This window comes from Rattus norvegicus, chromosome 7 (genome assembly GCF_021556685.1).
Source record: "Rattus norvegicus strain SHRSP/BbbUtx chromosome 7, alternate assembly SHRSP_T2T, whole genome shotgun sequence".
NCBI lineage: Eukaryota > Metazoa > Chordata > Mammalia > Rodentia > Muridae > Rattus > Rattus norvegicus.
In genome coordinates this window covers 113,068,026-113,091,139 of record NC_141540.1, presented here as the reverse complement: position 1 = coordinate 113,091,139, position 23,114 = coordinate 113,068,026, and the positions used below count along the sequence as shown (strand labels likewise).

Genomic DNA, 23,114 nt, shown 5'->3' with positions numbered 1-23,114 from the left:
AATTTCTGAGTCACATGACAACTTTGGGTCTAAGTCATTGGATCTTTCAAATTGCTTTGTATCGCTTTACATTTCTATGATCAATGGATAAGAGCCAGTTTTTCTACTTCCGTTTTGGAAGTTATTAGTTTTCAAATTTTCTAAAATGCATAGGCATCCTTGTTGATGTAAAGTCATGTTACTGTATTATTTTTATGTGTATATGTTGACAGGCTAGTTTTCAGAAGAGTGTTTTGTTCATATAAAGGCATAGTGGAAGTGATAGAGATTTTCCATTTCTGCTTTGACCCAATACATGCCTAATATTCCTCACCATTAATAACTCACCACATATTAGCACACTGTTTTATATTATAGGTATATATTGTTGCAATTATAACATAAGTTCCATGGTTTAACACTAGGGCTCATCTTTGATGCTGAATACTGAAAGATCTTGACAGATATCAAATGACAACCACCTACCACTAGTGTATTCCTACCCTAGAAAATATTCTCCACGTTCCATATGTTCATGGCTTACTATCTCCAAACCCATGACAACCACAGATTTTTTTCAGCTTCTACAATTTCACCTTTTACAGAATGCAATGGATAAAGTCTCATAGTATGTACCCATGCATCTCAGTGTCATTCATACCTTCCAACATGTAAGGTTCTCCCACAAACTTTCACAGGATGTGAGTCTTGTTTCTCATTGGCTTTAAATGCCATCCCATTATCTGAATGCACAGTTGCTCATTTAACATTTCCCTGGCTGAAGTATATCTTGCTTGCTTCCATATTTTACATAATTATCATCAGCATGCTTTAACCATCTGTGTGCAGATTTTTGTGAGGACAGTAGTTCTAGACCTTTTTGTATATCTACCAAAAAATATAATTGTTGTATCTTGTGTTAAGAATATGTTTAATTTTGTATGAAAACTCAAACTCTTTTCCAAAGTGACCTCACTATTTACATTCCTACTAGGAATGAATGAGAGATCCTGTCTCTCTACCTCCTCTCTAGCACCTCCTCTCAAAGCACCTTGGTGCTTTGGTGTTGTGACTTTAAGCCATTATGGCAGATGTGCAGTGGTATGACTTTGTCTTACTTTGCATTTCCTTGATGACACATGGTAAGGGGTATGTTCTCCTTTGTGTCTTTTCCTTCTGCGTGTCTTCGTTGCTGAGGTGTCTGTTGAAGTCATTGGCCCATATTTAATTGGTGTTGTTCACTTTAATGTGACTTGCCATCTCCCTCCTGATTAAAGATGTTGGGCCCATTTTCATGGATGTGTTGGCCATCTGTGTTTCCTTTTTGGAGGGTTCTAATATATTTAAAGTGTGATAGAAAGCCAACAAGATTTGGTAGCTAGGGAATTGTGATTTTATTTTTGTATTAAAAGACCCTCTGACTTCTGGGTGGAAAAATACAAAAAATCAGGGAGAACTTGCAAGTGTGTTTTAGGAGCCTGAGGGAAGGTGGCTGGGCTTTGGGGTTTTTGGAGACAGCGTTTCAATTTCTTTCAGGTACTGCTTCTACATACACACTGTATCACTGGGCCTAAATTACCACAGCTAACAGCATCGTCATTCTCTCTCAGGTAGAGATACACAGAGGAAAGCTAGGTTGGCAGAACTTACCCTGGAATGACTGGGTACGAGGAGCCCTGGGAAGTGAAGAACTTCCTAGGAGCATCCACGTTAACTACTGAGACTGGCAGGTCTAAAACAGAGGTCTGAAATGCTAGTTTCTTGTTTGATTCTGTAATACGTTATTTCTGCTGAGTTTCTGTAAGGTGATAAATGGAATGCTATGAGAAAGTTGGGTGGAGAAAGATAGATTTACCAGAGACAAAACTATAGCTCCTGGGACTTGCAAAGGGCTGTAAATATGGGATACAGGTAGTAGAAGGAAGAGGTGCTTATCCCTGATGGGTATTAAGTAAAGTTCAGGTGTGACATTTCTAACCAAGGACTTAGCAAAATTGGTCTACTTTCACATTTCTCTACCCATTTAAGTAGCTCCATAGATATATCTATCTGTAATGCTAATTATCATTGTTTAGCTGATTGTTTACCAGTTTTTAATCCTCAAAGTTTAAATAACACTATATATACGTATATAAATTGTTTGTGTGTGTGTGTATGTATGTGTGTTTGTGCGTGTATGTTAGGTTAATCAGATGATGAGATCAATATGTACTCTGCTTCGGAATAATTATTGGAGGGCAGTCTTTATTCCTTTAACCTCTTCACTTGATCATATCACAGTATACAGTGAGATGATCGTGTTAACCTCTTAAGGCCCAGCAAGATGACTGGGAGACATCTGTAATCTTGATACAGGCTTCCTGAATATCCTGCATATGCCTTCCTTATACATTTCATCCATCCTACTGTCTCAGGATTATCTGATGCAATTCCTCCATATTTTGAAAGTCCACTGTTTCCCTTATATCTCCTATACCTGGCTTAGTTGCTGATACAACATAGGCTTTTAGGTGATATGAAAGTTTGCTACATGACTGAGCAGACTCATCAGCTCTTCATGCCTAGGAAGGAGGTCTACACAGTCTTTGTGGGGACATATATTAAAGAAGATTGTTTTTAAAAAGAAAAAGGCATAAGTTCATAATTAATTCATGCCCAAAATAGGTTGATCATTGTCATATAATGATTAATAGCTAAGTCAGTATGAAGTTTTTAACTTTAAGTTCATCTGATTCACAGTAGAAGGAAGCTACCAAGATCTTTAAGGTTGGCATCTTTTAAATATGGGCCTTACCTTTTCTTTTCCTCTGAATGCTGCTTCCCTTATCCCTAAGTCCCCTGCAGACCTCTGACTACTGTCTTGTGGGATGTTCATTATCTTCTTTTTCTCTGGCTAAGAAAATGTGACTCAGTCAATCTATTTAAATATCATGAAGTCATTTATTAGCTGGGTTGACTTGAGCAGCTGTGGCTGTCTGCCCGTACTTAAATATCATTTCATAAAGAAATCAACGTGTTAATGGGGATCTATTAGGCTGTATTTTGAGCTGGACTGAAGCAAAATTTGAAGCGTATAGTATCATAGGAATTGGTGGTTCCCTTTGCTAAAATCTTAGCCCTCTATGGCATCTGAGATATCTGTGTTTTTGGAGCTCAACCTGTTCTTTTAGTGCATACAGTGTTTATGGAATACGGTGTCTGTCCTGAGCCTTATGCTGTCCTCTTGGGATGCAGCATCTCAGGAACAAAGGGAGTTACACTTTTCCAAGAATGAAATTTCCTGAAATGACATAAAACTAAGCAAATAGTTAATCTATAGAATGATAGTTCCTCAAAAAAAAAAGACCAAACAACAACAAAAATAAAACAAAAACAAACAAAACAAAACAAACAAACAAACAAAAACCAATCAATGAAGGTGACTTACTGGAGAAGAAGTAGACAGAATTTGGGGGAAATTGGCCCTGGATTAAAACCAGAAGACACTTGAGAGCCACCTTAGAAAGAGCCTCAGAGGGAGAAGAAAAGTTCAGTTTAAAAACTTCAGGAACATCTGATGGACTCAATTCTTGACCAGCAACAACCTGAGAACGGGTTCATCTTTCTAGGAAGGTATTATCTACAATAGAGCTAGGAGGAGATCATTTGGACTATTCTGGGCGAGGTAAGGGTATAGACATTTATGACCAAGGGAGTAGGAAGCCATTAAGGACTTACCCTAAATCTTTAAAGGTAAAGTGCTTAAAGTCACTTCCTAGAAAAGGCCATGGTGTTTCTTAGTTAAAAACAGACTATAGATTGAGGGTTAAGAAAATCAGATCAATATACTTTACATAAAACCTAGGATGGCAGTAGGGAAAGGGGTTGATCAGGTATCTGTCTCTAAATAGAAGTTTTAAAATATTTATGTGGATAAGGATTTTTCTGTATGTATGTCTGTGCATCACTGGTTTGCCTGGTGTTTAAAGAGCCCACAAGATGACATTAGATCCCCTGGAACTTACTGGAGTTACAAAGCATTGTGACCTGCCATATGGGTACTGGGAACCCAGCATAGGTCTTCTGTACCACTAGCCAGTGTTCTTAACTATTGAGCCTTCTCCCCAGCTCTAGGGATTATGGTGTTTGTAAAACTCTTGCTTCTGCTCTCTCCATTTACCCATTATTCTATAGAAATTAATGATGTGCCTAAATGATGTAACCATTGAGGAAATGAAAACACAGATGGAATTTTAGGATCCTACTATTTCGTTCCATAGCTGATATGAATGTTATCTGGGTAAGGACTGAGACATATTTCACTTTTCTATAGTGCCTTGACATTTTGATCAGGGACAATTCACTGAATAAGTAAACTGGAGTGGTCGTCAGACTTCATAGATGCCTGTTCAATACTCACTCTAAAATGAAAACAGGATAAAAAGTTGACTCAAGGATTAAGTCCTTTTGAAGATGGAGGTTCAATTCCCAGTGTACACACACACACACGAACACACACACACACACACACACACACACACACACACACACACACACACACGGTGTTTTTAAGTCATCTGTAACTTCAGTTTCAGGACATCTGACCCCCTCTTCTAACTTCTTTAGGCATCAGGCACACACGTGGTACATATAGATAACATGAGGGCAAAACACTAATATAAGTAAAATAAAATAAATAAAATGTACATTTTAAAGAATAAAGCTAAACTCCTCCATTTACTTTAAAAAGGCAGCATTTCTAAATCCGATTGTAAAGTTCATTAGTTTTGTAACTCACAATTGTCTTTGGTCACAAATAGAACGCTAACAATCACTACGTCAAGTGTTTTCTGTCTGTGAGATCCCAAACTGTTTACTTTAGATAGAAGTTATTTGGCTTTTCTCACAGTCATGGGTAGAGAGTGTTATCAGCTGTGCACCGATGAGAACATTGAGAAGCACATCCACCTGTACATTGTCCCTAGCTGGTAAAGAGTGGGATGTGTGGTCATGGCAGATTAGCACCAAACCGTTACTCCCTCTCTAGCGAGCTGCTTTCCAAACCAACAGTTGCTAAATCTTTCCTTCTGAGAAGCAGAGAGTTGGGTATGCTTCTGTTCAAAGTCTCCCCAACGATGTTACCTTGTGAGCCGACAACTGAAACCCAAGAGAGGCCTGGGCATCTGGACGAACAGAATGTGTGTCCCAGAAACAGGATACCTGTTGTATGCTTGATGCCAATGACGGTGAGTCCAGGAAAGACTGATCCTATGTTCTGTTTGGATCCCAGGAACTTCCAGAAAACATCCACGAGGAACACCTGTCAATGATATCGATCCTTTGCTTCAATTTTTTTCTCGAGTAAAGCCTTGAGTAAAGTGTGTGAGAAGGGTGGAATTGAGGCCCAGGAGTCTTGTGGGTGGTCAGTGTGGGAATGAAATGATGCAAGCTGAGTAATGATGGGCTTACAAGGCTAATGGCAGATGCTAAATGAAATGAGATTGCAAATCATTAAATCCAGGATACAACCAGAGCACAACTGAAACATCAACCTTGTCTCATTAGCAAAGCCTATGTTCTGTTTACTTGTGATCAGGTCCTCTAATGTTAATGATGCACCATTGCAGCAAGAAGTATGGCCCTCTCTGCAGTGTGCGCATCAGTAGCCTCTGCATACCTCCTCCAGGCAGACTGTGCTATAAGGTGTTTCCAGGCATAATGGAGTAGAGGCCTTCCCCTCTACTCAGAGACATATGCACAGGGCAAAATAAGCCCAGGGTTGGGTTCTTATGGTCTCTCTAAGACCCGTGTAGATGAAGGTTCAAAGTGAACAGGGAGAAGCGGTGTGTAGTTGCCAAGAACAAGAGCAAACTGGCTCATTCATTCACAAGCACATTTGTTTTGTTCTCTATTCATTCCTTCCTCGCCTACCCTAAGTACTGTTCTATGCCCTTACTCTCCCATGATTCCTGGTAAATTTGGTAGTAATCCCCTTTTCTATGCTTCCAAGTAGATGTGCCTTCACTTAGTATGATAGGTAGAAGCTTTCTTAGGAGGGTGGCACATAGGCAATCTAGGAAGCAGGAATGAGGCTCCCAAGGAGAGGTAGCCTATCAGAGAGGTGAGAATTAGCCTTACATTACTGCCAGTGATGGCTTGGGCAAAAGCACAGTAACTTTCTGAGGAGGTAGAGTGCTCAAGGGAAAGGGGTTGAAGAAGAATGTTTGCAGTGTTGACTTTTAAGGTAGTGAGAGAATAAGAGACTAAGACTGAAGTCCTGGTTTTTATGATAAGAATTCATGTGTCTCTTGGAATAGATGCCCAGTGGTGTCACAATGGCCCGGTGGCCTAGGTCGGTTTGTCTGTGCAGCCTCATATAGCATCACATGCTGAAGACCAACATATTAAAGTTCCTGTCATGATTTTTCTCTCAGCCAGTCTGTGTGACAGATTCTCAAGGCATCCAACAAAAAGGGGCTGATCTCTCTTCTCCCTGAATTTTCTAGAGTCTCTAAAGTCCTTAGTTCCTGATACAGTTTACTTCATCTGCTTCTTGTCCTATTAGCAGTAGGGATTTGGGGCAATTTTTTTCTTGATTTGATTTTTTGAGTTCTCTCTCTGACCAAAAGAAGTCATGGATCTGAAAACTTTGGCTACCAACAATGATAACATTCTGGAATTGAGATTAAGAGTCAGGATTCCAAAGGGACCCTGATAGCACGTGTCTCTGTATAAGACGGGATGGAAACTTGAATCTACAGTTCACTGAATCCCCATGTTTGGTGTATGAGGAATTGGTGCCTACATAGTGAAGGTGAACTCAAAGGGTTAAACAAAGTAGCAACAATTCTAAGCCCACTGACGTCTTCCTGTGATTCAACTTGAATTGGGTGTGCTGTGGTTATGCAAAGGAAACGCTTCTGAAACATTTATAGCCATTAATGAATGCAGAACCTTAAAATTAGATGGTGTGATATTCATAGACACTCAAAGCTGTCAGGAAGCATAGAGGACGTCGACTTGAGACTCTTTCCTAAAGCAGGAATCCCCTCTTTAGCTTTTGGGCAGACAACATCTGTTGATATTCTTCTGGAGACTGCAAATCTGTCCCTTCTGAGCAGGTGTGTCTGTCACTTCTGTCTCCAACTTGGATCATTTTTATCATTGCTTTTAGACCCCCCTCCCACAAACACATAAGATTAACCATAACGATGTGGGTCTTACCACCTTACTACCCTGGGGTTCTTCAGAAAGAGGGAAGAAACTTCTGTCTTCTCTAAGACTCAGAGAGACAAGAGGTTAAGTCAGACCAAGTCCCTGTCTGTTATTTGAACACTCAGTACGCCTCTACCTGGTTCAGGGTCCTAGTTAGTCTTTGGGCTAAGACTAAAATCTTCTCCAAGCACCTCAACTTTGCCCAGCACTACTGGCATTTCAGACAACCTTCCAGCCAGATCAGTTTGGAGATTGAAGCTTATATTTCATTATGCTTAAAAGTTATTGCATAGTGCATGCATAATTAATTCTTCTAATATCATTAAATAGCTATTATTGATAAAATATGTATTAGTATTACTTTTTAAAGCGAAATCATTGCCATATATATATATATATATATAATTTTTATGATTTTGGATGAGGAAATATGGGAGATCTGAAGCATGATTTACATAGCCTGTGAGGCAGAACGTGATCATCAGATTCGGCAAATATAAAACCACTGCCATTTCCGTGAAGGGATCCACTCATGGGGAGCTTTGGATGTGTATGAAACCATACTTAGGTGCCTTGATATGCATTTGTTTTTGTTGGCATCAGGAGCAATAAGCTTGTGCCTACTGCAGTTCGAAGTAGGCACTGAGTAGTGCCTCTGAAGTGTTTAGCACTAACTGAGGAAAAGCTCTGGGATTATGTCAGTATAGATTCCATCTAAAGGTGTGGGCCTTAAATCCTATTAAAAAGTAGTTGGTCAGTCATATTATATTTGTGCCACTACTGCAGCAGAGGTTATATCTTACGTCTTGCAGGCGGGTCACTATTGCAGCTCTAAATAGTAGTAGCTGAGTGATGTTAATGATCGCTTTTGTCCTCTGGTAGTGTGTATAGAAAAGTCATAAAAACAGTATCGTTCACAATAACTTCAAAAATACTTTTGAGATAACTTTGAACACTAAAAGGCAGTTGCATTCAAAACCTAAAGATATTGAAGAAACTTGTGAAGATACCAGAAGATGGTTAGAATTCCCATACTCATTGATTTTCAGACTTAATAATGTGAAATTATATTTATATCCTACCAAAAAGCAATGTCCAGATTCAGTTCAATCCCCATCAAAGTTACGATACAAATTTTCAGATCAATTGACTTAACAATCTTAAACTTCATAAACACACACACACACACACACACACACACACACACACACACACACACACACACCAAGAATGAAAATCATGACAGTAGTCAAGCCTGAATAATAAAAGAACTGTTGGACGTATTCCCTCTCAGACTTCAAGTTGTATTACAGAGCTATAGTAACAAAGACAATATGATTCCAGCATAGCAGACACATTGATCAATGGAATATACTTGAAGACCTGAACATAATTGCACATGCCTACAGATGCCTGATTTTTTTAATAAGAAGTAAAAAATACATTCTGGAAAAAATTCAGCATTTTAAACAAATAGTGCTGGTCATTTTCATTCTCAATTAGAACGTTTGCTGAGGCATTAAACAGATTCTCTCACTGCAGCCATGACATCTGGAACATTGTCATAGCGCACTTCAATACAGTGATGACTTTTAGTAATTCTCTAGGGTAGATTAAAAAAAAGCATAGATCTCGGGGGTAGGGAGCTGCCAACCATCTCTGCATGGAGTGTAGAGGCAGGTAGATGGCATCTATGCTTGTGTGGAGTCCAGAGTCAGGTGTCAGGAAATCATTTCTGCATGAAGTGCAGGTACAGAGTCTAACAACCATCTCTGCACTGTGCACAGATGGGGTTGCTCAGAACGATCTTTTCATGAAATGCAAGTGTAGATGTCTGAACCATTTCTCCTTGGAATACGGGTGCACAGTTTTTAGAACCATCTTTTCATGAAACGCAGGTGCCTATGTGTAAATGATGCTTTTATTTTCTCAGATGATTAGAGGAGATGAGAATCACCCAAGCTGTGTGAATACATGGCTTTGGCTGAGTCCAGAGTATTTCTTTCTCTGTTCTAATTACCTAACTTCGGTAATATGTTCTAATCTTCTCCCCCACCCCATTCTCTAGCTTGTTCTGTCTTTACCTGTGAATAGCTTGTTATGTCTGCAACCTGTTCCCATAAACCTTTCATACACACCCACCACCCACCACCTTTTCTTCTTTCTTGCTGCTCTTAACTAGTCTCTCTTTCCTGAGCTGTTCTCGTGTGAGTTGCGTGTATCCTATCTCTGACTCTTCCTGACCAATCTTCCTCTGATTCATCACTTTGTAGGCCCCTTAATTAGATTTCACTGCCTGCTTTATTCTACAAACTAAGCTTACCTTCATTGTTGGGGATTAAAAGTGTGTACTAAGGATGTGTCTGTTTTACAGCCAGATCTTATAGACCCAGAACATCTTCGAATGTGATCCCTTGCTAGAGCAGCCGTGTTACTGGATTAAAATTCCTCTCTATATGTGTCAGAGATCCATCTCTGCATGTGGTGCATGAGCAGGTTTCAGGGAGGCATCTGCACATATAGCACAGGGGCAGGTTTTAGGGAACCATCCTTGTCATTTATCTCATCATTGAGTGGAGTCAGCTTGTACTGACACTGTGTTCTAAGTCTTGTTGCAGTTGCTACACTGTCCTCAGGTGACTCTCCCTGTCCTCACTCTTTCATGATGTTTGCCCACCTTCCTTTTTCAGCTACTGTCTTCTTAGCTCACTGATGCCCTGTGCCCTTTTTGTAAAGTAAATGTATAGAAAGGTCAACATACTTTTCGTATTAGTTTAAAATATCAAAGGCTGCACAACTGAAATATTGAAATTTTAGGGAAAAGCCATACTTTAATGGAAAGCATTCTTGTTAAAGAAGTCTTCCCCAGGTGATATCTAGTAAGATGCTGGAATTATGAAAATGAATATATATACATATATATATGTGTGTGTGTGTGTATTTATCAGATTTTCTCATAAGGTAACTGAGAACATTTTAAGACATTTTGGAAAATGTAAATTGCTAATTATACAGTTTAGACATATTTTAAACGTTTAAACAATCATGAACATTTAATTGACATGGACCTCTGTACCCCAGGGACTCTGGAACCCCTAGGCTAAGGCAATCTGGTTATTTTGGAGTGGATTGCCTGACAGATTTTTGAAATCTTGCTGAAGAAAGGCATCCTAATAAACCCCTATGTTGAAAAAAGAAGTAAAACAGTAATTTCTATGGCTGATTAAAAGTAATCTGGTGGCAGTAGCTGAAACCCTTGAATGTATGACATCATTAGTCATGAGCACTACCTTTCTGGGCTGAGGTTTCTTTCCCAGAGCCTTTGTGAAGATAAGGTGCTCAGAAAAACTCAAATTGTAGAATTTAGGGAGAGGGATTAAAGTCAGACACAGCATGCGAATGACGGCAAGAATCACTGTGTTTTAAGAATAAGAAATTCACAGGTATGAAATATCTCTTGTGTCACACTGAAGGCAAGGAAGAGTCACTTCACAGACATGTTGTATGTTCTAGAAAGATCCTCATTGTGGTGAAAGTGTGATGGTGTCCTAACAGAAGCATGGACTGGGGCAGATGCCTGTACCCAGGAGACAGGACTAATGCAGGAAGAAGATGGTGACTACATTCCCAGGGGAGTGCTATGGAAATGAAGAGAAGGGATTTTATTTGAAGAACTGAAGGTGCTAAGAACTGAAAACTAAGTTTGAGTGGATGAAAGACCAATATCCAGTTGATTCCTGGACACCTTTATAGGGAGTGACAATCTTACATAATTTAAGGATCCTTTAGATACCTCTGACCCAAAGATGAAATATTCTCTTGGCACCATCTTTAGAGGAGGGAGTTGTTGACTACAGTTGTGGAGGGAAATATGATCATTCCTCCACTCTCTCCATGTAGATCAGTTTTCAATGTCTTTGACTACACCCCCCCCTTGATAATGATGACAAAACCAACCAATGAACCAATCAAACAACCAACCAACAACAAAACAACCAACTAAACAAACAAATGAACAAACAACCTAAGGAAATTTAAAGGCAAAAACGGGATTATGAAATTTGAAGATTAATATGAAAAGAAAGCTCATGTGAAGTACTCACCATGAGGAGGTTTGGATTAACATTAGTTATCAACCTTCTCCTTCCTGTTAGGCAAACTATCTTGTTTATACCAAGAAGGAGACTAAGGCTTGCAAGTTGAATCAAATGGTAAAAATAGGTATGTAAATCCTGGGTCATTTATTTACAAAACGTGAGGCACATATACATACATACATACACACACACACTCACACACACACACCTATGCAAACTTACACATGCTCACCTATTCACACTCTCATGACTTATATGCCTTTTATCCACAAAGACCTCTGATTACTGCCCAGACTGTCTACTCTTTACACAACAGTGCATAAATATAGACTGTCTGCATATCTCTATAGGAAGGAGCTTGACTTGAGCTTGCAAAGAAAAAGACTTAGTACTCTTTCCTGCCATTACTTTTTTTCTTTCTTTGGTTGTACAAATAGAAAACTGTTTATCTAGCCTGTAGCTCCTCTCAGCTCCAGTGTTTCCTTGTGCCATTTGACTTTAGAAGCAATGAAATTACTATGAAAATGTTACTAGGTCTCTTTTGGTGTTGAGAAGATCTGACTGTTTGACCCAATAATATGGGTTTTTTTTATCTATAAATTTATAGATGATTCTTTTGTGGGAGGACATTGGACCAATGTTGAGGAAAAAGTTGAATTGGAGAGACCAGCTCTTCTGCTCTCCTGAACAATGAAACCTCTCTGTAAACTCCCATTACATCTTCAGATTTTTCTCTCTCCTAGTAGACCCTTTGTAAGGCCAAACTGACCTCAAACAGGTGAAAGGTTTTAGTGATGAGGCAGGGAGTGAAGCAGGGTATGCCTGAGGCCTTCTATACAGCAGAAGTATTTATCAAGGCCGAGTGTACTTACTCAAAGTGAGCTCAGATGGCAAATACCTAATGATCCTTTGCACTTTAAAAAGATATTGCCATTGATTATCCCAGACAAAAGCAAATGCCTTCTCACTCAAAGGTTAGTTCTTTAGAGAAACTCTGGGTCCTATGGGAAAATACTTTACTTCCCTTTGAGCTCCCCGAGTCAAAGTGCAAGGGATAACTTGCATTTTGGGGGAACAGATTTACTTTAAACTCAGTAATCTTAGAACTTGAGAATTCAGCTCCCAGGAAATGTGTTTTTAGAGATGAATGTGGTAAAATCAAATCTGAAAGGCTGTTTGCAGCTATCAATTATAGAAGGTAATTGGTTGCCACAGGTAGGACAAAGACTGTGTGTTGTGTACAAGGTGAGTTTGTGTGTCTGTTTTCTGGACATTGAGGGTGATTTGGGTGTTTTGTTATGGGCATCTTTTATGTGTACGTTGAGTGTGAGTAGGTGTATGGTTGTTTGTGTGCGTACTAGTTGTCGTAGGTATATAAGTGCCATGGGTTGTTAACATGTAGTCATGCCATCTATTTCCGTGATTGGTAAGTATTTGATGTAGATGAAGTGGGTGGAGTTGGCCATGTGCGTATATATAATTCATTTATATATTTTACAGTATACCTAATAATATATTAAACTGTTAACATACTTTAATCCAACCCAGTCATTAAGCATGTCTTATAGGGTAAATGTAAGCATGGGGAAAATAGGGAACAGGAAGTTCAACCAAGGTCCAGAATTACATGACTCACAATGTACTGGGTCAACTCAAGTTCAGTCAACTCCAAATACAGTATCCGAGGCAGTGGTTCTGAAATTAGTGTGAATGTTAGAATTCCCAGAGGAGGGTGAGCGAGGTCTTACTCAGTAGATCTAGGTTAGCACTCAATGTTGCTTTCGTCACTGAAGCTGCTAGTCTGAGGACCATATTCAAAAGCCCCCAGTCTAAGATCCTCATTACTTTTCAAATAGAAAGATCCAGGGAGAAGGTTGGGATCAGTGTAGATAGTGTTGAATTATTGAACATAAATTTCATATTGTGACCAAAGTAGAGATTTAAAATGGATATTGTAAAATTTGAACTTAGCTTCTTCATCTAGGGGCATGTGCTGGTTATAATTAATCATGTGATATTAAAGGAATAGACTCCTGTGGTTGTTTCCAAATTCCAGAGCTCTGACTTTATTAATATGTTCTAAGTCATAAGGTGGTAAAATTTCCACAGAGAAAATGATAGCATCACATTTTACATCTAGTAAACATTTTTTATTTCTCAATATTTGTTTTATAGAGCTTTACTGCCCCAGGAAACATGCATATCAGTACTGGAGCTGGAAAAGCAAGATCTTTGGGATCCTGGGTCACTACTGGTCTAAAAATAGTAACAGTGACCTGTGTAAACCAGAATGTGTAAAACCTTTGGCTGCATTTAGCATGTGTTTATCAACACTGGCATTCTCCCTCCCTCTTGCTCTCCTCCCCACTCCCCCTCTCCTCCCTTTCCCTCCCTTCCTTCTTCCCTGTCCTCTTTTCCTCTCTCTATGTCTTTGTCTTTGTGTATCTGTTTATCCGTCTTTCTTTCTGTCTCTCTCCTTCTATGTCTGTCTCTCTCTCTCTCCCTCTTCCTCCGTCTCCCTCCTTTCCTCCCTCCCTCTCCCTCCCCCTTGCCCTTCCCCTCCCACTACTCCTCCCCCTTCCTCTCTCTATACATATTCCAGCCACAGGAATACTAGGTCAGGAGATCCCAGCGCAATTAAAGGCTGGTACACACAATCAAAGAATCAGATGACTGAACCAGAACTTTGTATTTGTGATCATTCCAACTGTTGGATAAAAAAATATGGAAAATGAAGTGCTTCTTTTAGTATGATAAGTGAATCAGGGAGCTATTTAACCTTTCCTGGGCACTTCTTGAGATTGGTGTTGAAGAGGGCAGGTTCTGACCCCAGTTGGTTCTATTGTGTTGGTCAAGACCATAACTCGCTCTGGAGTGCCAAGCACAATGAATAGTCTAGGTGGTTCAGTTTCTTTGATTTGTTTGTTTGTTTGTTTTGTTTTGTTTTTGTATGAGAATTCTGAGTATTAGTCTTTATATATATTGATTCGAAGGATGTGCAGCATTCTCACTTGATCCACAGCCTCTATATTATCAAAAGTATTTTCTGGAAGGGAGCCCTTGTCAGTACTGAAACGCAGGATGGAAGCTTTCTTAATCCTGTGCAGTGTAGTGCTGTTTTTGGGAACTGGCATAGCATTACCCTAGATAGTTGGCTCTGAACCAGGGGGATCAAGGGAGGTCTTCAGAGAAGACCTACATGCCCATCACCTTTGCCAGCTATGAAAGTCTATGTGTCCTTTGATTTTATCTCTTCTGCTCTCAATCTTTCTCACATGTCATACCAGCTACCAAGAACAGCTGGGCTATAGGTACATTGCAAGAATTATGTTCTATATTACCCAGAATCCTACTGGGTAGCTGGCATTGTCTTAGTGACACATAGTAGTAAACTGGGCCTTGGGAAAATGAGACTTTCCGAAGAGTGCAATATTTTGTTGTAGGATGCAAGTAAGAACCTCCTTTGTTCTTTTTGTTCATCTGAAAAAAATAGGACAAGAATTTTATCACAAAATCATTGTTCTAAAAAACTAGGTAGTATGTATAATATTATATACAGGACTATGAGTACAGCAGGTGTTCCATTAATTTGTTTTCCCTTCTTTGTTCAAATATCTCTTATCTAGTTGATTTCACATATTCAAAAGATTCAATCTGCCTGGGGTTCTCTTCTTGATTTGTTTGCAATATGAGGTTGTAATTCTATTTCTTTCCCTGTGTCTCACCCAATCTTCTTATCAGCTTTTGAATCCATCTGTCAAGACAGATAGCATCTGCCTGTCACAACACCCATGTGTTCTGTTGCCACTTCAGTCACCTGACTCTTCAATATTGATGATAGAGTGACATTCTGTGATGAGTATGCATTGTCATCAGTGCTGGCTAACATTTATTAAGAATTTGGTACATGTCCGGGTTTGTGTTAAAGGATCAATGGGCGTGTTCACTTCATCCTCTCATAATGTAGCCAAACCAAATGCAGTTCTCACTCCCAGATTAAACAGCACCAAGAAACATGGGGTTAAGTGAGTTGCCTAAGGTCTCCTGTCAGAAAGCAAGTGAGCTCCTAAGAGTAATTGGGCTATGTGGCCTCCATGTCATAGACAGATAAAAGGGTCATAGATCAAGACTCAGTTCCAGCCAAAAAGTGCTAACCACAAGGCCTATTCTCAATTTCTCTCTCTCTCTCTCTCTCTCTCTCTCTCTCTCTCTCTCTCTCTCTCTCTCTCTCTCTCTCTCCTCCTCCTCCTCCTCCTCCTCCTCCCTTTTCTTTCTTTCTCTCTTTCTGCCTTTCTATCTTTCTTTCTTTCCTTCCTTCCTTCCTTCCTTCCTTCCTTCCTTTCTTTCTTTCTTTCTTTCTTTCTTTCTTCCTTTCTGCCTATTCATCTTTCTTTCTTTCTCTCTTTCTTTCTTCTCTTGAAGAAGGACCTTTGAACACATCATGAAACAGATACATGGTGTTGTATTGGTCCTGTTAGCCAATGGTCTTGTCCATCTAGGCATTGCTAAGTTACCGGCTGTTGAAACCAGGCTGTGTATGTTTGGCTAAAGTCATCTTAAGCAATAAACTTACTTCTTTGTTTTTCAGGTAATGAACCAAAAAGATCATGTCTGAAGTACAAGGAACAGTTGAGTTTTCTGTGGAGCTACATAAATTTTATAATGTGGATCTTTTTCAGAGAGGGTGAGTATAATTCACACTGTGAATTGTGTGTGTGTGTGTGTGTGTGTGTGTGTGTGTGTGTGTGCGCGCGCACGCGTTGGATATGATCAGGTAATAAGACATTTGGATTAATGAAGAAATTTCATTATTTTCCTGCCCAATAGAAAATTCAAACTATTAGTTCATTTGAGAGTAAATTGTGCGTTGACTAAGAGCTAATTTAGATCACTCTCCCACATTTTCTTCTGTATTCCCTCTTCTCTGTTCATCTTTTTACTGCACTTTAAAGGAAGTGAATTTGGGGATGTAAGGTTTATGCACACATTCTCTGCATCAACTCCTGCATCCAGGTTCCTGCCATGTCTAGTTCCTGCCCTGACTTCCTTTTATGATGAACTGTGATGTGGAAGAGTAAGCCAAATAAACCCTTCTCTTTAAGTTGCTTTTGGTCACGGAGTTTTACCAGAGCAATAGTAATCCTAACTAAGATAATGCTGTTCTCTCTTTCTATACAATCATCCTTTTCACTGTTATAAAAAAGAAAAAGACATGTAGTATTTATCTTTATATGATTAATTTAACCCAATGCAATATCCTCCCACCTCATCTATGTTTATGATTGAAAAATATTTATATATGAGGGGTGTGTGTGTGTGTGTGTGTGTGTGTGTGTGTGTGTGTAATATCTTCACTCATTTCTTGATGAACATCTAGATTTTTGGAAATAATGAGTCATACCATTATCAGCAACATACTGATGATTTTTTTCTTTATATATACATACATACATACACATACACACACACACACACACACACACACACACACACATACACCCTCTTTCATGGTGGGTTTTCAAGATCATTCTGTCATTTCTTTTTGTAGCTTCTAATCAGATTTCCATACTTGTACTATTTTATAATACTGCCTACATGTGTGAAAGTCCCCTTTGTGAAAATCCTTGCCAATGTTTATTTTTTATTTTGATAATAGTTTTTCTAATTAAGGCTAGAGTCTTAATGATCATTAACTTACAAATTAGTAATATTAGACTGGTTTGTTTTTCAAATATTTACTGGTCATTTGTGTGTTTTCCTTTGAGAAACATGTAATTAGGTCATTGGACTAAACCTCTTGGTGCCCATTCCTGACATTACATAGCCTATTTTTAATGACTGTGATGGATAAAGAAAACTACAGTCTGAAAGAAAGCATAGTCTGAGGGCAGAGACATAGATAGAAGCTGTCTTTGGGTGAAAGAACCTATGAACCTATGCACGGTGTCAACCAGTGAAGCAACAATCCAGTTTTAGAAGCATACATCTGAAATTAATGCTTTTTTTTGAGTACCATGATCCCCCCTTTTTACAATGATCTCCATACTATATTTACATTATTTACACCCTAACTTCTTCTTTCTCCAACTTCTCAAAGTATTGAACTTTAAATAAATATGTTAAAGAAAGTCTCTCTCTCTCTCTCTCCCTCTCTCTCTCTCTCTCTCTCTCTCTCTCTCTCTCTCTCTCCCTCCCCCACACCGTGTGTGTGTGTGTGTGTGTGTGTGTGTGTTTAGTGTTCACTACTTGGCTAATCAGGGGTTTCAGGGTTTCATCCTTGGGGAAGGCTTACTTTTCCTCTCAGCAGTCATCATTGCCTGTTACTCTTCATCTAGGAATGGGGCCTTGTGCTATTTCTCCCACCCATGCTTTCATGTCAGCTGTTGTTGTCATTGTGCAGGTCTTGTTTAGGTGACCACATAGTTAAGATTTCATGAACACTACTTCCGTGTCATATGGAGAGATACTATCTCACAGTAGACATTGTTGTTCTCTGGCTCTTCCAACATTTCCACCTCTTGTTCAGCAGTGCTCCTTGAACCTTAGGCATAGATATTCTATTACAGATTTATCAACCAGGGTTGGACACCTCATGATCAGTCTTCTCAGTATTTTGACCAAATGTAGTTGTATGTAATATTCTGTGTATGCTGAAAGAAGAAGCATTCTTTGATGATGGTGAGAGCTACATTGGACTAATACTAAATACATAAGTATGTAGACTGCACTTAGAAATGATAATGCTTTAAGACGTGGCAGTGGTAGGGTTTGGGATGGGAGTAGCATGAATTCACCAACTATCTTGGGTTGACAATATAAGGTATATATCTGGTATTGCATGGGACTAAAATCCAATTAGAATAGCTATTGGTTACTCCTAAGATAAAAGGGTCACTATTGTACCATGTGGGGACATCTTGTCATGCTAGTCATTATTATGATTTATAGGATTTGTAGATGGTTAGGGCCATTGATTGCTTATCTCCAATCCCTTCTTACTTAGAATGAAAAATAGTATGCCTAGGCAGGCTCTACTCCTGCTTCTCATGCTTCAAATTGTGTTGCATCTGCATATTCAGATGTTCAAATTTTACATTTGTTAGAAAAGGAAGCAGTTTTGCTAATTTCACCCTGGCATTAGACATTTTTGCATTTGTAGTCAATCTCTAGAAGTAGCACCTTGAGAACTTGTTACTATAGGCCTCTTTGGAACTGGGGAGTAGAAATATAGTCTTAGCATAGTCAAATGGATTGAGAAACTTAAGACTCTCTCACTCACAATCCTGAATTCTTTTTTTATTAATTAAGCCTGCTGTCCAAGTGCTCTCCATCCTTTCCAAAGTTCACAAGATAGATGATATTACATGTTCAATTTACAGTGATTTTAGCCAACAGGTATAAATAAGTCAAGGTACTCTAATAATTAAGATCTAGATGAACTCTGAAGCACTTTGTTCCTGATTCTTGGTCAGCACTTCAGATGTCAATAACAAACAGGGTTCTACAGAATAGCAAGGCTCATATGCCCAACACTCCAGTTTATGGTTGGATACAGTCATAAACATCATTCAGATTTTAACTACCTGAGCTCTTACAGAAATCTAGAGTTATGAGTGTGGGATGATACTGATAGTTGAACAATAGCACCACGAGGGAGTACCCGGAACATTACTTACCTAACTCCTACTGAAAGTTAGTTGATGCACACAGTGGAATTTAAAATGACAGTTTAATCAGATCCATAAATAAATAGGCTGAGTTGAGTTTATTTTAAACATGATTTGATATATAGACCTATGAGGAATATTCATCACACAGCTCATCCTAACAGTAAATTTGGCTAGAGGTATTGAGAGTTTTATATGAAATAGTCAATGTTAACAAAACCTTGTAGAGTAACCCATCCCAAGTATGAACAGATCGCTGTGAAGTTGTAAAAGGAGTTGAAAAGTCAATGTGAAAAATTATAACTTCTTCAGCTTGTCTGGAATGTTTGTTTTATATTTGACTGTTTGGGAGGCCTTGTGTAGCCAAAGTCATCAATAAAGGGTAGCATCAAATTAGGCTAAATTAGAACCAAAAACTGTAAGGGACATAACTTACATGATTAGTAAGAAAAAATAATATTAGAAGAAAACAATATTTATTTTAAATGATATGTTATTGCAACCTCATTTTACATTTAAACATTCCTTTTCTACAGTCTGGTTCATGATCTATGTTGCATAAGTAATACTTATGTAAGATTATATATATGTACGCATGTGTGTGTGCTGGGTCAAAGATATGCTTACTCATGAATATGCAAATCATTAAAACATAGAAGCCACTAATACAGGAGAAGAGCATTTTCTTTTACAGACTTTCAGTTCTGTTATTAGAAATGTATCCTTTGAAAAAATTTTACAGATATAAAATGGATTTTGCTCACATATACCATCCATTACCCCTTCTCAGTCTTGGTGAACCCTTCCTTCCAACATATTGAATTGTTAATTTTGTGTCGTCCTTCTTTGGATGACATTCTGAATCCCCCGGAGTTTTCTAGAGAAACAGAATTGATAGAATATATTTATATCTGTCTGTCACATATCTATCACTTTTATGTATTTATCTATATCCATCTATAATATCTCTATATAATTATCAGAGTGGCTTATAGCCTGTGGTCCAACTATTTTAACAATAATTGTGTCTTGATGAAAAGTTCAAGGATCCAATAGTTGTTCAGACCACTAGACAGGATGTCTTAGCTGGTCTTCAGTATATTATGGAATCCTGAAGTAATTGGTTCTAATCCCAGGGAAGAAATGAACTGGCCAGTGAGAGTGAGGGCATTCGGGTAAAAAAAAAAATTCCCTTCATATAGGCTGCCAGATTTAGGGTGAATTTTTCCACCTCAAATGATCCAATCAAGAAAAATACTCTCTCACAGGTGTTCCCAGAAGCTTGGATTTTAGTTAATTCTAGGGGCAGTCGGGCTCATAACCAAGAACAGCCATTGCAAACACTGAGTTTCATTAAGGTTGCTTGCACGAGCACCGGTGAGGTGTATTTACTGGGGAGTGAGCAATTAGCTAGTGTGTACATCACTGAAGAAAAGTAATCCCCATTTCCTATCAATTGTCAGTGAGCCATAGGGATTCATGAGCTCCAACTCCATATCATGATTAAATAATGTTATACAAGCTCCTTGCAGGTAACCATAACCACCGTGATTTCATTTTATGCATAAAAGGCAAGTTTCACAATATTTATACCTATTCTTTGTATCTTAAGTTTTTTTTCTGCAGTTTCTTTTACAGTGCTGTCTCAGTCTTGGGTGGTATAATATAGGTTTCTCATATAGGTCACAGAATAGTCACTTAATATCAACTCTTTCCCCTGTCATCAGTCTCTTATTTAAGTAGAGACAAGAGTATGAGAAGAAATATTCTGAAATGATGAATAAGTGGTTCCCAGAAACCATACCTTTTAAAAGAAAATCCCAATGCCAAGTGCTGAATACCTCTCCGAGTTGTGTGTGGGTCTTAAGGAAGACAGATCTCCCAAACAATATATGTCATTGCTGTGCTCTTAGTTACCCATCAGAACTGAACACAAAGCTTCTACCTCTTAATGCTAGATTATTTTGGTTAACATTTAACCCCACTCTTCATATATGGATAATGTCAGGAGCTTATGATTAAAAATATGAGAGTAGGCTTCACAGTAACTACACCTATAGGCATGTTTAGTAAAGTCTAAAGGAATTACACCTCTTATAAAAATGAGTTCTAGAATTCACAACATTGTATCAGCAGCAAAACTCTAAAATAACAGCCTAGAGCCCCCTGAATTCCTGCCTTCAGTAAGTTTCAGATGGGCTAGGCATGATGCCAACCAGAATTCTGCATCTGTCAGAAGAGCTACTGATGGGCACAATCCCTGAAGGCTCAATAGTTGAGGATGCTTTCAACATGAATTCCAAAGGAGTCACACTTCCAGTGAAACTTCATGGAAGTTGGATGGCAGCATCTCAAGTCTAGTGAGCAAGATAATGGCCTAGGGTACCCTCTGCAAGAAAAAAATGTTAATGGATTTCTGCAGTCCAAACGTGGTGGATTAGGGGAATGCAAAAGATTGATGACTAAATGATTCAACAAATACACACATGGTCACTAGGAAGGCCTGCCAGTGAGAGCTCCATCACTAAAACAACTCATACAATTGTTAGAAAAGTTTGATCTTGGTTAACCTGTTTGGAAGTTTCAGTTCAAAATGGGTGAGCTCCAATGCCCTGGATCTTGGATAAAGTGGCACATGACAAATGTGTGCATAGTAGAACAAAATCAGCATTTTTAAGGTGGAAAAATAAAGAGGAATAAAAATAGACATTAGATAGATGATTAGATAGATAGATAGATAGACTGACAGACAGGAAGACAGAGAGACAGTTAGCCATAGAGGGGGAAGAGAGGAATGGAGGGGGGGAAGAAATAGAAAAAGAGTGATGGAGAGGGGCTTTAACAGACAATTTTAAGAATTTTCCAAAGTATGTTCCCAATGATATGAAAATGGCCCACAAGTTTCTGTGTCTCAACCATATCTTCACAGCAAATACCCAAGCCTTAAGTAGACATACTTGATCTCAATCCTCCTATGGCCGCAAAAGGTGAGGTGTGTGTGCATGTGCGTGTGTGTATTCACTCTACCACTGAAGTCCCAAAGTCTTAATTGCTCCATTATTGCTAAGAAGTCTTGTTTTAAAGCCTTCTTTGAGAGTCGAGGCAAACTTGAAATTCAGAAGATAACATTCTACAGTGGTCCCAGCCTGACAGTATCAGATTGGTGAAATAGACAGGATTAAGGGATAAGCCCAGCAAACATTCCTATTTAAAAGTAGATAAATAAGGAAATGAGCAACATAGGCTGTCGTGGTTCTAGTAATATCATAATTTATTGGTAATGTTCTGCTGCTAAATATACCACACGCTTCAGTTGCAAGACACAGACTGTTCACTTTTGAACTGACTAGGAAACCCTTCTCACTGGTTAGTTTTCATTGTACTGGAAGATGCTATCCGATAAGGAAAAGCAGCCATGGTTTTAACCAGAACTGGCCTCTGCATGTCATTATACCAATTGGTCTGAGAAAGTGTCCCAAATGGTACAGTGGTAACAAGAATGTACGGGAGGAACCAATAACTTTCTTGATTTGATTTCAGGCTATTCCACAGGAGGAGAGGATTACCCTGTACTGTAAAAATTGATGAAAGTGATACATGGGAGATGATAGGGAACTGATAAGAGAGGGCTTATTGTTGTTTTAATAAATTGCCATGTTGTCAAGCTGTCTTCAAAAGGTTTACATTTATAGCCATAGAATCATGCTGCTCCCAACTTTGCTTTTTTTTTTTTTTTTTTTTTTTGGTAGTGGGTAGTGCTTAATGCAAACATTCATTACTGTTCAAGGTGCAAAATTAATAACAGTAAGTGTGCAGCTATGTATGAGACATCTATATTAACTCTCCTCTTCTAAGACTCAGGGAATATCAAGGAATAGGGGCAGAGAGAGTGTAAGAAGAGCTGGAAGGAGTCGAAAACATAGAAATGCAGAATGTTGCCTGAGGATTGTCCCTACTAACAGAGTTACTTGCTTTTAGCATATTCATATTTGAGGATGGCTTTTCCAGTTCCAGGAGGCAGGATGTCTTCTGATGATGTTTGCTTTGAGCAAAGAGTCAGCTTGCATTTATTCAAAGTCTATATTGACTGAGGCAAATTCTCAAAGGGAAACATGTCTTCACCATAGTCAACAAATATCACAAGGTGTCACACCTACATTTAGCACCAACACTCATG

At 38.8% G+C, this 23,114-nt stretch overlaps 1 protein-coding gene across 2 annotated transcripts in view; it reads left to right on the top strand.

The window, feature by feature from the left end:
* Fam135b (family with sequence similarity 135, member B) overlaps positions 1–23,114 on the top strand; it is a 270,508-nt gene that overhangs the window by 80,636 nt on the left and 166,758 nt on the right. For both annotated transcript variants that reach the window (NM_001427631.1, XM_087557413.1), the window contains 1 exon segment: positions 15,859–15,954. In NM_001427631.1, coding sequence (NP_001414560.1) covers positions 15,878–15,954 — 77 coding nt within the window. In that variant the 5' untranslated portion in view covers positions 15,859–15,877.